General features: G+C 37.2%; 1 protein-coding gene across 1 annotated transcript; it reads right to left on the reverse strand.

The window, feature by feature from the left end:
- Positions 1-25: 25 nt before the first annotated feature.
- On the reverse strand, positions 26-4396 carry chgb (chromogranin B). Its single transcript, XM_059512177.1, has 5 exons — positions 4222-4396; positions 3963-4009; positions 3785-3878; positions 1403-3408; positions 26-323 (listed from the first exon to the last, which is right to left on the reverse strand). The coding sequence occupies exons 1-5, from the start codon at positions 4265-4267 to the stop codon at positions 267-269; spliced, it is 2250 nt and encodes a 749-aa protein (XP_059368160.1). The 5' UTR covers positions 4268-4396; the 3' UTR covers positions 26-266.
- Between the last annotated feature and the right edge of the window lie 10101 nt (positions 4397-14497).

A 14497-nucleotide genomic window follows, 5' to 3' on the forward strand; every position in this document is an offset into this window, starting at 1 on the left:
TTTTTTTTTTATATATATATATATATATATATATTTTATGATGTAATAAAGAGAGAAATGATTCACATGGTATTATCAAGCTTCTTTGCCTTTTATAGACCGTTTTATTTCTCAGACTCTCACGTTAAACACTGACTTACACAAATAACAAAATTCTAAAGCAGGTGTAATCAGGTACGACATATAGTAAAGCATTCATCTAAAGCAGCCAAAGAACACACAAAGCTCACTGAAATCGGGCAGCGCAAGAAAATGGTTTCGAATGGTTAAGTTGTCTCTTTCATCTGTTGATCCACAGAGGCCAGTTTCTCAAGTTCCTTTAACTGAAAGAAAACAAGAATTAAATGCAGTACTTATGTTTCTTTTAAGTGATGCTTAAAAACTATTGCTTTAATCAGTCCCTGGATTTTTGTGTCTGCATGCAATCATTGCAGTCTGCCATAAAGTTGTTTCTTTATGAATGAAAGAAATGTTGTTACTCTAGTGAAATATCCTATTTCCACATTCCCAGTATGAAAGTTATAGGGAAGTGCCTTTAGTTATTCAATATCTCTGTCATGTTGAGCAATGATGTTCTAAGCATCCTGAGTTTATCCTTGTACACCCTTAAGTTTGTCGTATAGCATGTAGACTTTAGGGCTCAGTGGGGCCAATAGTTAAATTGGGGTTGTGAAACCTAGTGCAGAGGTCTTAACCTATGTTTCTTGATTCCCACTGCCCTGCAGAGTTTAGATCCAGCCCTAATCAAACACATGAGAGAATTGCTTAAAAATCACAGGCCGGTGTGTTGTAGCAGATTAGAAATGAGCTGTCCAGGACAGTGGTTCTTCTGGAGCAGGTTTGAAGACCTAGTATATTGGTCCCAAACCATTCCCAGGGTTTCCCCAGCAGTGCACATTTTGGATATCTCTTATTTAACACCCATTCCATGACTTGGCGTCTCCAAAAACAAGTTTATGAGTTGAATCAGAATAGGGAGACACCAGAAATTGTGCACTGTCAGACAAAATGTGCAAAAAAACTTATCTTTAGGGGTACAACAACTTGTCACTGGGGCAGTAATCTTAAAGAGAAATATTTATACTACCTTATAGTAATTTGGGACCTTAAGGTAGTACTATGAACCTTTTAGAGGTACGGAGATGTCCCTTTAAGGGCACTGCCCCAATTAAATGGTGTTGTTCCCCTTAAGATACAATTTTTGCTTGGAGTCTGTTGTTAAGTGGCCTTCAAGAACAGGGTTGGGAATCATTGGCCTAGTGATTACAGGTCTTATGGTTTCAGACCTAACAAGTGGTAATACATTAAGTATTAACCTTAAGAAAGACTTTTAACCTCTGGTAACCCTCAGGAGATGTTACTGGTAATAAATGTATGGTCACTTGGACAGATCAGACTATACCTCTGGTGTGAGAAGCTTCTGTTGGGGGACACCCTTTTCCTCCTCGAATGACTCCCCCTGAGTAAGCAGGCCTCTTTTGTACCGGAGAGTCTCAGCAAAGTCCTCTAGTTTATGGTAGGGGTGCTGGTCAGTACTTTCATCCACCTTATGGCCTCTCTTGTACCAGGCTGGATGGTAGAATCCTCTGTAAATCCATGGGGAACGCTTCTCATAGACATCACCTTTGTTAAGTAGACGTTCCTTTAACTCATTCTTCTTTTTTGTTAGGTACCGCAACGCAGCCTCCCTGTCCTGCTTCTCCTCTGCAAAACTCTGGTGTCCTTTCTTCAGCTCATCTTCCTCTTGGCTGGTTAAGGGACGCCTCTTTTCATTAAGCTCATGAACAATTTCTTCTTCTTCCTCTTCATTGCCTGTTGAGTCATGGAGACTGTGAGTCTTCTCTGAGATGGGTTCATCTTCATCCTTGAGCTCTGTGGAGTCGCCACGCTTGTGATGAAGCTTCTTATGGTGATATATGTGTGTTGGCTTCCAGATCCTTTTATCCATTTCCTCACTTTCCTCTGAGTCCTCGTACCTTCTTTCCATGGGTCTTTTGTGGTGCTTCTTATGATGGTATCTATGGGTCGGTTTCCAGTATCGCTTTGCTGTATCCTCGTCTACCTCTTCAGATCTCTCTTCCCAAGAGTTTAAGTCCTCATTAATATGCTTGTTCAGCAGATCTTCATTTGTTTTGTAGTGCCTGCTATCCCCATGGCTTCTTTTTTGGCTGTAGCTTGGGAAGTCTTCTTGACTTCTGTAATAGTCTGGTTCTTCAAAATCCTCATTCTCACTGCGTTTGTGGTGCTTTTTCTTGTGGTGGTATCTATGTGATGGCTTCCATATCCGCTTCTCTCTTTCCTCACTCTCCTCATCCTCTTCTTCTCCATCCCCATGGTTTCTTTTGTGGGTGTAACTTGGGAAGAATTCTTGGCTTCTATCATAGTCCGGCTCTTCACGTTTTTCTTTGCTGGTCAGAATATGAGTCCTTTTATATTCATACAGAGGGAATTCCTCCTGGCTGCGCTCCTCATCAGGATTATCACGTTTGTAAAGGACAGAAACGTGTCTTTTCTGGGGAAATTCCTCTTGGCTTCTCTCGTCATCGGGATCTTCCCTTTTATGCTTGTTGCTTCTTTTATAGAAACTTGGGAACTCTTCCTGGCTTCGCTCATCATCCAGTTCGTCACGTTTTCCTTTCATTCTTCTTTTCATAAAACTTGGGAACTCTTCCTGGCTTCGCTCATCATCCAGTTCATCACGTTTTTCTTTCATTCTTCTTTTCATAAAACTTGGAAACTCTTCCTGGCTCCGCTCGTCTTCCAGTTCGTCACGTTTTTCTTTCATTTTTCTTTTCATAAAACTTGGGAACTCTTCCTGGCTCCGTTCGTCATCCAGTTCATCACGTTTTTCGTTCATTTTTCTTTTCATAAAACTTGGGAACTCCTCCTGGCTTCGCTCGTCATCCAGTTCGTCACGTTTTTCGTTCATTTTTCTTTTCATAAAACTTGGGAACTCCTCCTGGCTTCGCTCGTCATCCAGTTCGTCACGTTTTTCTTTCATTCTTCTTTTCATAAAACTTGGGAACTCTTCCTGGCTTCGCTCGTCATCCAGTTCGTCACGTTTTTCTTTCATTCTTCTTTTCATAAAACTTGGGAACTCTTCCTGGCTTCGCTCACCATCCAGTTTGTCACGTTTTTCTTTCATTATCCTTTTCATAAAACTTGGGAACTCTTCCTGGCTACGTTCGTCATCCATTTCCTCACGCCTCTCTTTGATTCTTCTTTTAAAAAAACTTGGGAACTCTTCCTGGCTACGTTCGTCATCCATTTCCTCCCGTTTGTTAGTTTTGAGAAGATCCTCAATTAGTTCCTCCTTGACTTTAGACTCTCCGCTTGGCTTTAGAAGTTCATCTTGAACTGGCTCTAGGGTGTCATCCTCGTCTTTCACAATTGATGACTGACCTGATCCTAAATTCATGGAGAGATTCAAATTGGCACAAAACACTCATGCAAATGATTTGTAAATAATTTTCACTCCATTGCTTATGCATTGCATGAATACATCCAATTATTTCACAGTCTTAGAGTGAAACCACTGACCCGAAACTGTCTCATCCACCAAGCACGATGTACTGAGGTTATAAACTGTGACAATAATGTAGTCTGACTGTTCCCAAGTTATATGCCCAAATAATATATTTAATAGATTTAGATGTAAGATCAAACGGAGTTGAGCAAGAATAACCTGAATAAGAATTCTCCAGTGAAGTTGTTTACTAATAAATGAAACCTTCTCCTCAATAACACAATGAAGCAACAGTGTAAACAGTGCAAAGTAACGTACCTGGTCTAAGGATGTTTTTGCATTCTGGATGCAGTGGAGTATCATCAGTCTTATACAGCGCCTTTGAAAGGATGTGAACTAAACACTGGGTAAGCTGAAATTAAAGTACATGCTTTAACCAAAAGAAGAAAAACAATAAAGTATTTTTTTTCTTATAGACATAGAAGCTACAGAATACCAGGTCTTCTCTTTGGCTGTCCTGCTCGACTGGCATGGACTCTCCATCTGAGATAGTAAAAGCCTTGAATTATATTTGTTCAAATCACTATGTAAAAGCTTATTCATTTTGATATCACCAATTATCCATACGTTTTACTCGTGCAAAACCCGCTCAAAGCAATTTCCCGTTGTGATCTACTATTTGTTTTGTCGCTGACCATGGTGCTGAAATGATTTATTCTATGATTCTTTGTGTACATTAAGATTATTTCACTTACCTGCAGCGAAGAAAACAGCCAAGCAGACTAAAGCCGCAAACTTCATGATGCACACATATGCTTTCTGCTCTTGATGTTATCCGGAACAGCTCTTGTCTTTGCAGTCTCAAGCAGCAGAGAAGAGCTCCGTTTCGCGTGCTGCACCTCAGAGCGCGCGCTGCGTCTGTTTTGAGCTCGCAGTGGGGCGCGCAGGGTTTGTGGGTTGCTAACGTCACGACGAATGTGAAACCTTAATGAGACTTTAATGACATTTTCTGATCTGTGATGTCGGTGCATTTATTTATTTATTTATTTTTTATTCATATTCCGCTTATCCCCTTCCAGCCCAAGAGTTTTAGCCTATGTGTCGAGTTACATTAAACAGTAGTGAGAAAACTAACCCTGGTCTTCCCTTATATTAAAATACTTATTTTATAAATCTCATGTGACCTTCCAGTCATACGTGATCTTGTGTTTTTAGTTACAAAGAAAAATATAATACCAGCAACTCAATAATAAGTCATTAAATTCCTGCTGGATCCTGCAGTGCTATATTATTCATTCAATTAATTGTTCGTCCTATCTGAATAATGCTTATTCTAAATTATTGTAGGCTACATAATTGAATAAACACTCTCCTTTGAAATCGGACAGAATGTTGTGCAACTCTCAGACGCCCACTTCGTTCATGGTTGGTGTGTGCCATGAGGGAATTGTGAAACCGCAAACTAATGTTTGGTACAGGTGCTCGGAGTTTCAGCAGAAGGATTGCACCTGGGATGCTGTAGTTGCTGTGGTAACTGGCCGTCACGGGGCAATCGGAGTTTTTAAGAGCTGCAGAATGTTAAACGAGAGGCTTTGATTTATCATCCACACAAACAGAGCAAGGGAAGGGCCACATTTCAGTCTTGTCAAATCCAGACAAGGGCACTCGTGACGATGTTTTCTGGTTCACGTGTCAGAAGGTTCAGTAATTTGCTGTTAAATTTTCATGTGACAGTTCGATTAAGTAACGGACAGTTGGCGTAACATTTCGGTCTTCTATGATATGCATTTAATATTAAGCAAATTTCTTATTATGTTTTGGGTGATAGTTTTATTATAAGACTGTTTCTTATGAGTACTAAACTTGCTGTTTGGCATTGCACTTGGCATATGAGATAACTGACTGAGCTATTATGATATCAGTTTTGAGGCTGGGTCTGAGATAAATGTCTTTTAATTAAAGCCAGCATAATGAGTCTCATGAATAAATGAGTGATTGTTGCATAGCCCTGTCTCATCATATAATAATGGATTTCTACGTGCGCTGTTGTTTTGTTATAAACCAGAACACAAAGCAAGTAATAGCTGTAGCATCCCAGTATTTATCACATTTATTGTCATCTTTCTCCCTCCCCGGGGAAATCGGACCTCCGGCACGCTTGGAAAAAGAAAACGCAACGTATCCGTCATGCTTGTGAAGCTCGAATGCAATGAATTATATAGACATCTTGCCTCTAAAGCCGAAATCCCTGTTCATTATTTATTCAGTCAAAAAAGAGTGAAGCTTTCAGTCATCGCTGTGCATATGTAGACACGATAAACAGGGAGAATAAGATGCAGGGTGCAAAGTGTACCTAATACAAACTAGCTGATTTACTAATTGATTTGAGCTCAGATGGGTCCCCAGAATATAGTCAGGTTTGTTTGGCTTTAATTAAAGTCATTTGCATGCAGAAACAACAGACGCTGGCTAGCAGAAGATTCTGCACTTTCAGGGCTTTACTGGCTTTGATCTTCTCCTTTTTGGATCCTCTGCATCATAAAACAAGCTATATTGCTGAATTTATATTGAATATTGCTGGTGGTCTGAGGCTGTATAGTGAATATATTGTGTGACCGCTTCCTCGTAAAATTCCAAAGTGCTTTCTCAGCTTACACACAGCATATATGTCAGATATGTCACAGTCTATATAACAGTATGACACAGAAATAGCTCCTGTTCTCTAATAGAAATGCAGAGTATTGTCTAAAAGAAGTTGCAATTAAGTCTTGCTCTATTGCTTATTGGTCCAAATTTGTTAATAATCTTAAGTGGGAAGTATTTGGTTTTTGCCTCACATGTGTTTTTTTTTTCTTTCAATATAATTCATAAATTATATCCTGTTAAACATTTTCTCAGTCAGTTTAAAAAGGATATTGATTTTGCTCTTTGTGCCTGGAAACAGTCCCCCACATTTTCTATAATTTTAGTTGTGAAAACGTTATGGTATGGTCTCTGTTTATCAAAGAAAAGGTACTCTTTCCACATTCATAGTTTTCTAACAAGAAGCACTGTTTCACAAAGGTTTATAAAGAATGAGAAAACTATTGTTGTACTATTCAAAATAGTACAAAAGGAAAGGCAAATAAAACTGTCCACTTGTGTTCTATCTTCAAAATCTTTGAGTGATATAAAGGTCCTACATGATTTAATTTTTTCTTATTATTTTTATATTTTCTTTCTTCTCTCCATTGCTCCCCTGGCTCCGTAATGTAATGTTTTGTTATTGTGGTTTAAAGCATAATAATGATAACAAAAACTTACATTGTTCCAAAACAGACGTTTGGGAATGAAAACAAAAACCATTGGCCTTATTAGAAGTCATTGTGCTATTATAATGAACTTGCATTTCAAGGTAAAACTTGCATATCCTACATTTGCTTAAATTGAGAATTATATCACAAACTGCTTCAGATATGACACTTGCAAAATATTATAAAACTGTGTTTGTTGGTTTTAACTCTTTAGGATTTAAGAACAACTAACTGCCACAAGTAAGAGTTATTCATGGATTCACAATATCAAATAATATATTTCATATGAACATGGCACCCTCTGGCTTTGTTTATATTAAACACACAGATCCTTTTTTATTGTGAGTCTCTGGTCTACATGAGACGAATATCCAACTAAAAAAAAGGAGATAGGTAAAGGAAATCGTGACCAAAACTGTTTTTTTAGGAGTTTAGGTGTTTTGAAGGATGTATAGTGTAAAAAAGGCCTGTGCAGTCTGTTATAGTACAAGCAGTGCTGCAGGTGTGTAGTGAAAGAGATGCTATTTTATGCATTCAATGATGAGAAGCTACTGCAACCTGCTCTTTGTGTTCCTCTAGGACTGAATCATCTCTCTTGTCCCATAGCACACAAATATAGCATCCTTTTAACACAGATCAGGACGTCATCAGATTTCCCTGCAAGACCCATAATTGAATTAACCCTTGATATATATTTTGTAAAGTCAATCTAAAGATATAGATGTAAATGGCAATTAATTACTACACCATTCAGAACTGACTTTTTTACTACAAGAATATATACTACCATTTTCAATGTTTCAAAGAAGTGTCTAATACCTAATCTGCCTTTATTTGATCAAGAATACAGTAAAACAGTAATATTATTGCAATTTAAAATACCTGAATGTATTTTAAAATGTTTATGTGATGCAAAGCTGAATTTTCAGCATCATTACTCCAATCTTCAGCGTCACATTCTTCAGAAATCATTCTAATATGCTGCTTAAGAAACATTTCTGATCATTGTTAATGCTGAAAACAGTTGCTTGATATTTTTGTGGAAACCATGACTCATGTTTTCTTTGTCAAGTAGAAAGTTTAAAAGAACAGCATTCATTTTAAATAAGCTATACTTATTAATGTAATAATTTTCAAGTCTTCATGTTTGATCAGTTCAAAGCATTCTTGCTGAAAAAATATTTTATTAAACAAAGAATACTTTTAACAGTAGTATTTGAAATAGGCTGATCATGCAGGTATGCGTTTATTGATTCATACATATGTGTGAGAGTTGAAGCATTCAGACAGACTAGATAATGTTGACTACAATAAAGAAACTGAAGTAGACCGTAGAAGTGCTAGAGAGTCTTTCATTCTTGCAAGAAAATAGTTATCTCAGAAAAAATATATGGAGTTATGGATCCAGACATATCCAAAGGGGTAAATTAATGCTGCAAAAAACAAAATAATAATAATAATAATGTTTAAATCTAAAACTTATATAAACTAAATAATTAATTCAACTTCAAAAGACAAGATTTATTTTTTAGAATTAGCAAAGGCAAAAAAAGCAATTTCTTTAAAAAAAAAAAAAGTACAAATATTAAAAACATATATAAATATAAAATAAGAAATTTAGATAAAAAAACTTTAATGTTGGCTACATTGAACTGTGACAATATCCAGAAATCTTTCAAAGGTCTTTATAGGTCAGAAATCTTATAGTTTAACTTTTTCTGCAGAGATGACTAAGTACCAATCCATCATTAAAAATTTAATCCCTGGCATTTTTATTCAGGTACTTATATTATTTTTTCACAAAAGACTTACCAGCACACTGACAAGGCAATTTATCACCATAATAAGAGCAATAAACTACTTTATACAGTAAAATGCTTAATATTTTTGCTTAACTTCTTCATTCAGTAGATTTTTTTCTATATTTTGAGTCAATGCTCATGTATATAGTCAACACAAATATGTGAATAACATTTTTGTAGGGAATATTCTTATATTGTTATGAATACGTTTTGAATTAGGTACACATATATATATATATATATATATATATATATATATATATATATACATATATAATACACACACACACACACACACACATTTTTTTTGGTTTTAATTTTACTGATGTAAACCAGTGAATTTGCTTCTGCAGAGCCATGTGAGAAAATAACTCCATTTTAGAGGCCGTTCATAATCTCAGCCTCCCGTCTTTCAGATAATCTGATGGATTCAGGACTCGAGGGGGAGAGGGTGATGAAATGAGAGAGATGCTGATAGGCACCGTCTTGCTTACAAGACAATATCAGCCAATTAAGTGACTTAATCCAATCCTTCCAAAAATTCTCCACATCGAAGATGACCTGCTAATCTCCTTTAATTCATCAATTACCCTCATGCTTGTCAGCTGATCGCAGCCCTGGTGCCCTATCTGAAATCGATCAGACATCACCGATTACCTCTGCAGTCCTGATCCAGACGAGAACTCGCAGTGGCAGAGGTGTTTTTAACGGAGATCTGGCATTTGAACACTGTGCACCAGACTGATCCCCCGTGTCTCGAGGCTACGGGCATGATCTTCCATTTGGATAATATGATCTGAGGAGGTTTAAACATGGGCCTGGTGTTCCAGCATGACCTGCGGCATTCACTGCTGTGTGAAACTAAATAAAGAGAGAAGTAAATCTTAAACCTCACCTTTCAGTCCTGGACTTATGGGCAAAGATGAATGTTAATGAAGTTGACCGAATGCTGCCCTGTAGCTCTTTTAACATCAGCTCTGGTTAAAAAAAAAAAAAGTGCAAGAAAAAAAGGTGAGAATTCAGACTGACAACAGTAATGTGATTAATCGCTTCCATCAAGTAAACATGATACTCTAGTTTACAAAAAGAGCAAAATAACTTTTCATTTGTTAGTATAACAAATATAGGCTACTCTACTGTTTTATCATAAATTTATTCTTTAATTCAGCAGGAATGCACTTAATTGAAAGACATTTATAAAATTATTTATTGTTATAAAACAAGGGCATAGAATCAAGTAGGGATGCCATAGGGACGTGTCCCTAGACTATTATAAACTAATTGTAACATAAAAATCTCTCTTTATTTATTATGAGTATGTTAGCTATCATAATATAAATGTATGTTGGCTTCAATGACAATACACTTCAGATGACAAGAAACTTTGGTCAAATCTATCTGTCTATCATAAATGCAAAAATGCTGTAGTTAAATGGGGAGGGGGTATTGCTGTTACTTTATATTCCCACAAATGTCCAAATCAAACCTATTCGCTTTAGCTGTTTTGTGTTCATCTGCTTATTTGCTCTTTTCACATAGGCTATCAATCTATATATACTAATATAATCAGATAAAACAACAATTTCTCAAATATTTATTACAATATATTCTGATAAATTAAACGATATGTTCAATGGTGTATGAGAAGCCTGGATGCTTTCAACTAATTTCCTATTGATCTGTCAGTCACCCAGTGAATTGCAATGGTCATTAAGCTACAAACCCGATCATAATGCATTATGTTTCCATCTAATGTGTATTTTGAGGTGCAGCTTGTCATATTAGTGTTTCACTAGTTAGCACTAAACTGGTTACCTGTTTGTAGATTTGTGATGGTATGTTTCAATGGAGAAACTAGGAATGGAAATATGGATATTTTATTTGTACACATTAACACATTATACTTGTACTCGCTTATTTCAGTTAAAGGTGTCTACACTCTTAGAAAAAAGGGTTCATTGGGGTTCTATATAGAACCATAAGGTTCTTTACTCAACTCCAAAGAACCTTTTAAGCTAAAAAGGTTCTATAATGACAAGAAAGAACCCTTTTGGCACAAAGGTTCTTTAGGCTATTATTTATTCATATATTACATTATTCTGCAACATATATTTGTAATTAAATTATTGTTTGTAGTAACTGATTTTTGGAGAAAAACTGAAATGGCACTCTTCGTGTGATATTGATTAACTACATAATGATATAAATATATACATTTTATAACCCCCATATCTTGAATTTTGTTATCATTCACATGCATTCATAAATGCATTTGAATACACCGAATAATGCAGTGAAAGAACGCACTCAAAATGCACACGCGCCACGCGCACTAGTATGAGTACTCCGAACTCCCAAACTGACTCAAATGATTCGCGAACCCGCTTTGAACTCCCCAACTGATTCAAATGATTCGCTCTTCGAACTCCCAAAATGACTCAAATGATTCGCGAACCCGCTTTGAACTCCCAAACTGACTCAAACGATTCGCGAACCCGCTCGAACTCCCGAACTGACTCAAATGATTCGCGAACACGCTTTGAACTCCAACTGACTCAAATGATTCACGAACCCGCTCCGAGCTCCCGAACTGACTCAAATGATTCGCGAACCCGCTCCTAACTCCCAAACTGATTCAAATGATTTGCGATCCCCAAACTGACTCAAGATTCGCGAACCCGCTCCGAACTCCCGAACTGAATCAAATGATTCACGCTCCAAACTCCCAAACTGACTCAAATGATTCGCGAACCCGCTTTGAACTCCAGAACTGACTCAAATGATTCGCGAACCCGCTTTGAACTCCCAAACTGACTCAAATGATTAACGAACCCGCTCCGAGCTCCCGAACTGACTCAAATGATTCGCGAACCCGCTCCTAACTCCCAAACTGATTCAAATGATTTGTGATCCCCAAACTGACTCAAATGATTCGCGAACCCGCTCCGAACTCCCGAACTGAATCAAATGATTCACGCTCCAAACTCCCAAAACTGACTCAAATGATTCGCGAACCCGCTTTGAACTCCAGAACTGACTCAAATGATTCACGAACCCGCTCCGAGCTCCGAACTGACTCAAATGACCCGCTCCGAACTCCCAAACTGATTCAAATGATTTGCGATCCCCAAACTGACTCAAATGATTCGCGAACCCGCTCCGGACTCCCGAACTGACTCAAATGATTCACGCTCCGAACTCCCGAACTGACTCAAATGATTCGCGAACCCGCTTTGAACTCCCGAACTGACTCAAATGATTCGCGAACCCGCTTTGAACTCTCGAACTGATTCAAATGATTCATGCTCCGAACTCCAAAACTGACTCAAATGATTCGCGAACCCGCTTTGAACTCCCGAACTGACTCAAATGATTCACGAACACGCTCCGAACTCCCGAACTGACTCAAATGATTCGCGAACCCGCTTTGAACTCCCGAACTGATTCAAATGATTTGCGATCCCCAAACTGACTCAATTGAAATCCCGACTCAAACCGACTCAAAAGCTACATTTAAAGCCTTGAATATTTGAAATTACAGTAGCATTCTTTCAGTAATAGTAATTATTTTTGTTAATATAAACAAATGACTAGTTCTATGCGCTTAAGGTGTGCTTTTTTCAGTATTCATGGGTGACTTTTTTATGTGAATTACATTTTTACATTTTAGGGTCTTGATGTTTGTCAATTATATGAAATATTTAATCCGGAAAGGAAAAAATAAATAATCATGAATGAACCCCTAAAAGGTTCCATATAAAACCTTTTTCCTGGCTTAAAAAGGGTTCTATATAGGACCTTTTAGGGGTTCCAAATATGTAGCACCTGATAGAACCTTTTAAGGTTCTATATATAACCTTTTCTTCTAAGAGTGTATGACGTTGCTAAAAAGAGCAGTATTTTGTGTATTTGTTGTAATGAAATGTGTTTATGACTTATACTGTCTTTTTACACGTTGCGTTGCATATCGTGCTGCGTAAACATGAAACCATGTCTTCATTTGTGATAGGAGAACAACAACAACAACAAACTTACAAGTGCTCCTCTACACTACGCAAAACTCACGTGTGAATCATCAGTGGTAAATTCTTTAAATATGAAAACGTACTTGATTATCTTTTTGGATTTGAGACTTTAGTCTTTGCAACTTTATAGATCTTCTTTATGCACCAAGTGCTTGTAAAACTCCAAAGAGAAAGTAAAAATTGAAATCGCATCATATGACCCCTTTTAATGTTTGGCGATCTAAACCAGTAGCGGAGAAACAGACGAAGCGATTTAATTGAGTGAGTAATTTACGCTGGAACTCCTTTTAATGATTCAGACACAAACTCCATTCACTAGTAAAAATCAGATCAAAAGAGCAATACATTTTCTAATTTAGACATCTCTTAATATAATTATAAAATTATAAATATAATTATAATAATTATAAAAATTCAGAATCAGTTTAACCATTGCGTCGCAAAATGATACACTGTTTCAAAGTGCTCCAATCGGATTGTGTATCGCAAATCATTTGATTTCGATCGGAACTTCGAGAATCTTCCGATTTATATAAGAACTTCAGAGCTGGTTCGCGAATCATTTTGCAAACTAAAAGATTCATGATATGCGCTCCGACGTCCCGATCTGAAATGATGGTTCGCAAATCATTATTCAAATCATGACTTGAAGTGTAGATCATGAATATTTTGATTTAGGTCTGAACTTGGGAGCATGGATCACAAATCATTGGAGCAGGTTTGTAAATCTTTTGGTTCAGATCGGAACTTTAGAGCATTTATCGCAAATCATTCAATTCAGATCGGGACTTCGGAGTAGGTAGTCTCAGCCTCAGACGTCAAGCCCATGGAACATTGGCTAAACATTTGATGCATATGGTAGTCATCAGATTGGTTGAGTTATACAGGATTTCCGGGAGGCATGTGTGAGACACCATTCTATAACGTTCCGCCTGGAAACAAAGATGCCATGATGCCAGACCCCCTCACGAAAGAAGAAAGTCATCGTGTTTACAACTTTGACGACGAGCTCTTATCAGGATCAACTAAACGCTGGATTTTCAATTCATTTAAAGTTTTCGGCACAGAATCTTTCGAATATTTCTGAGAGTTTTACATACCTATCTGTTATTGTTATTGTGGCAAAATCTTTACGGCCCGAAACATGACACTGAAACGAAACAAACTGTGACTGGTTGTTTGACATGTGATCAAATGGCCTCATGGGCGGGCCTTGGCCAATGAAAGCTGCCATGGATTACAGACCTTCAGCCGTCAGTCTGAAGGTCTGGATACGCAAGACTACGGAGTAGACAGCCTATTGCGAATCATTTGATTTAGATCGGAAGATTAGAGCAGGGACATGAATCATGATTCAGATCGGGACTTTGGAGTGTGTGTCATGAAGCATTTGATTCAGATCGGGACTTCGGAGCATGTATTGTGAATCATTTGATTTAGATAAGATCTTCCAGCGGGTTCATGAATGAATAAATGAATGCACAAATTCATTAATTAACTTTATAAAAAAAAATGTATATAAATATCACACATTTCTATAGACTGTTAAACCTTTTTATAGAATTGACAATAAATGCTTATTATTAAAGCTTTGATAAAGTTGGCCGTTCAACTTAAGTCTCCTGAAACAGAACAAAATTAAGATTGAAAAGAGCCCTGTGGCTTGGCCTTGTTATTCAATTACACGAATACCAGTCTAATTCTAATTCAGTGAACAGTCTGCATCAATTAGTCTTAAAAATGCCAATGGGAGCATTCAGAGTGAATCACACCACTTGTTCAAGTAACTGAATGTGAACTGTATTTAATCAGAACTCTCATTTTCTATTTTCCGTTCCTTTTTTATGTTGTGGTTATTCCTTTGTGTGAGACCTACAACAAAAAGTGCATGGGATGAACAAAGTGAACATC

The sequence above is a fragment of the Carassius carassius genome, chromosome 27 (genome assembly GCF_963082965.1).
Source record: "Carassius carassius chromosome 27, fCarCar2.1, whole genome shotgun sequence".
In the NCBI taxonomy this organism is placed as follows: domain Eukaryota; kingdom Metazoa; phylum Chordata; class Actinopteri; order Cypriniformes; family Cyprinidae; genus Carassius; species Carassius carassius.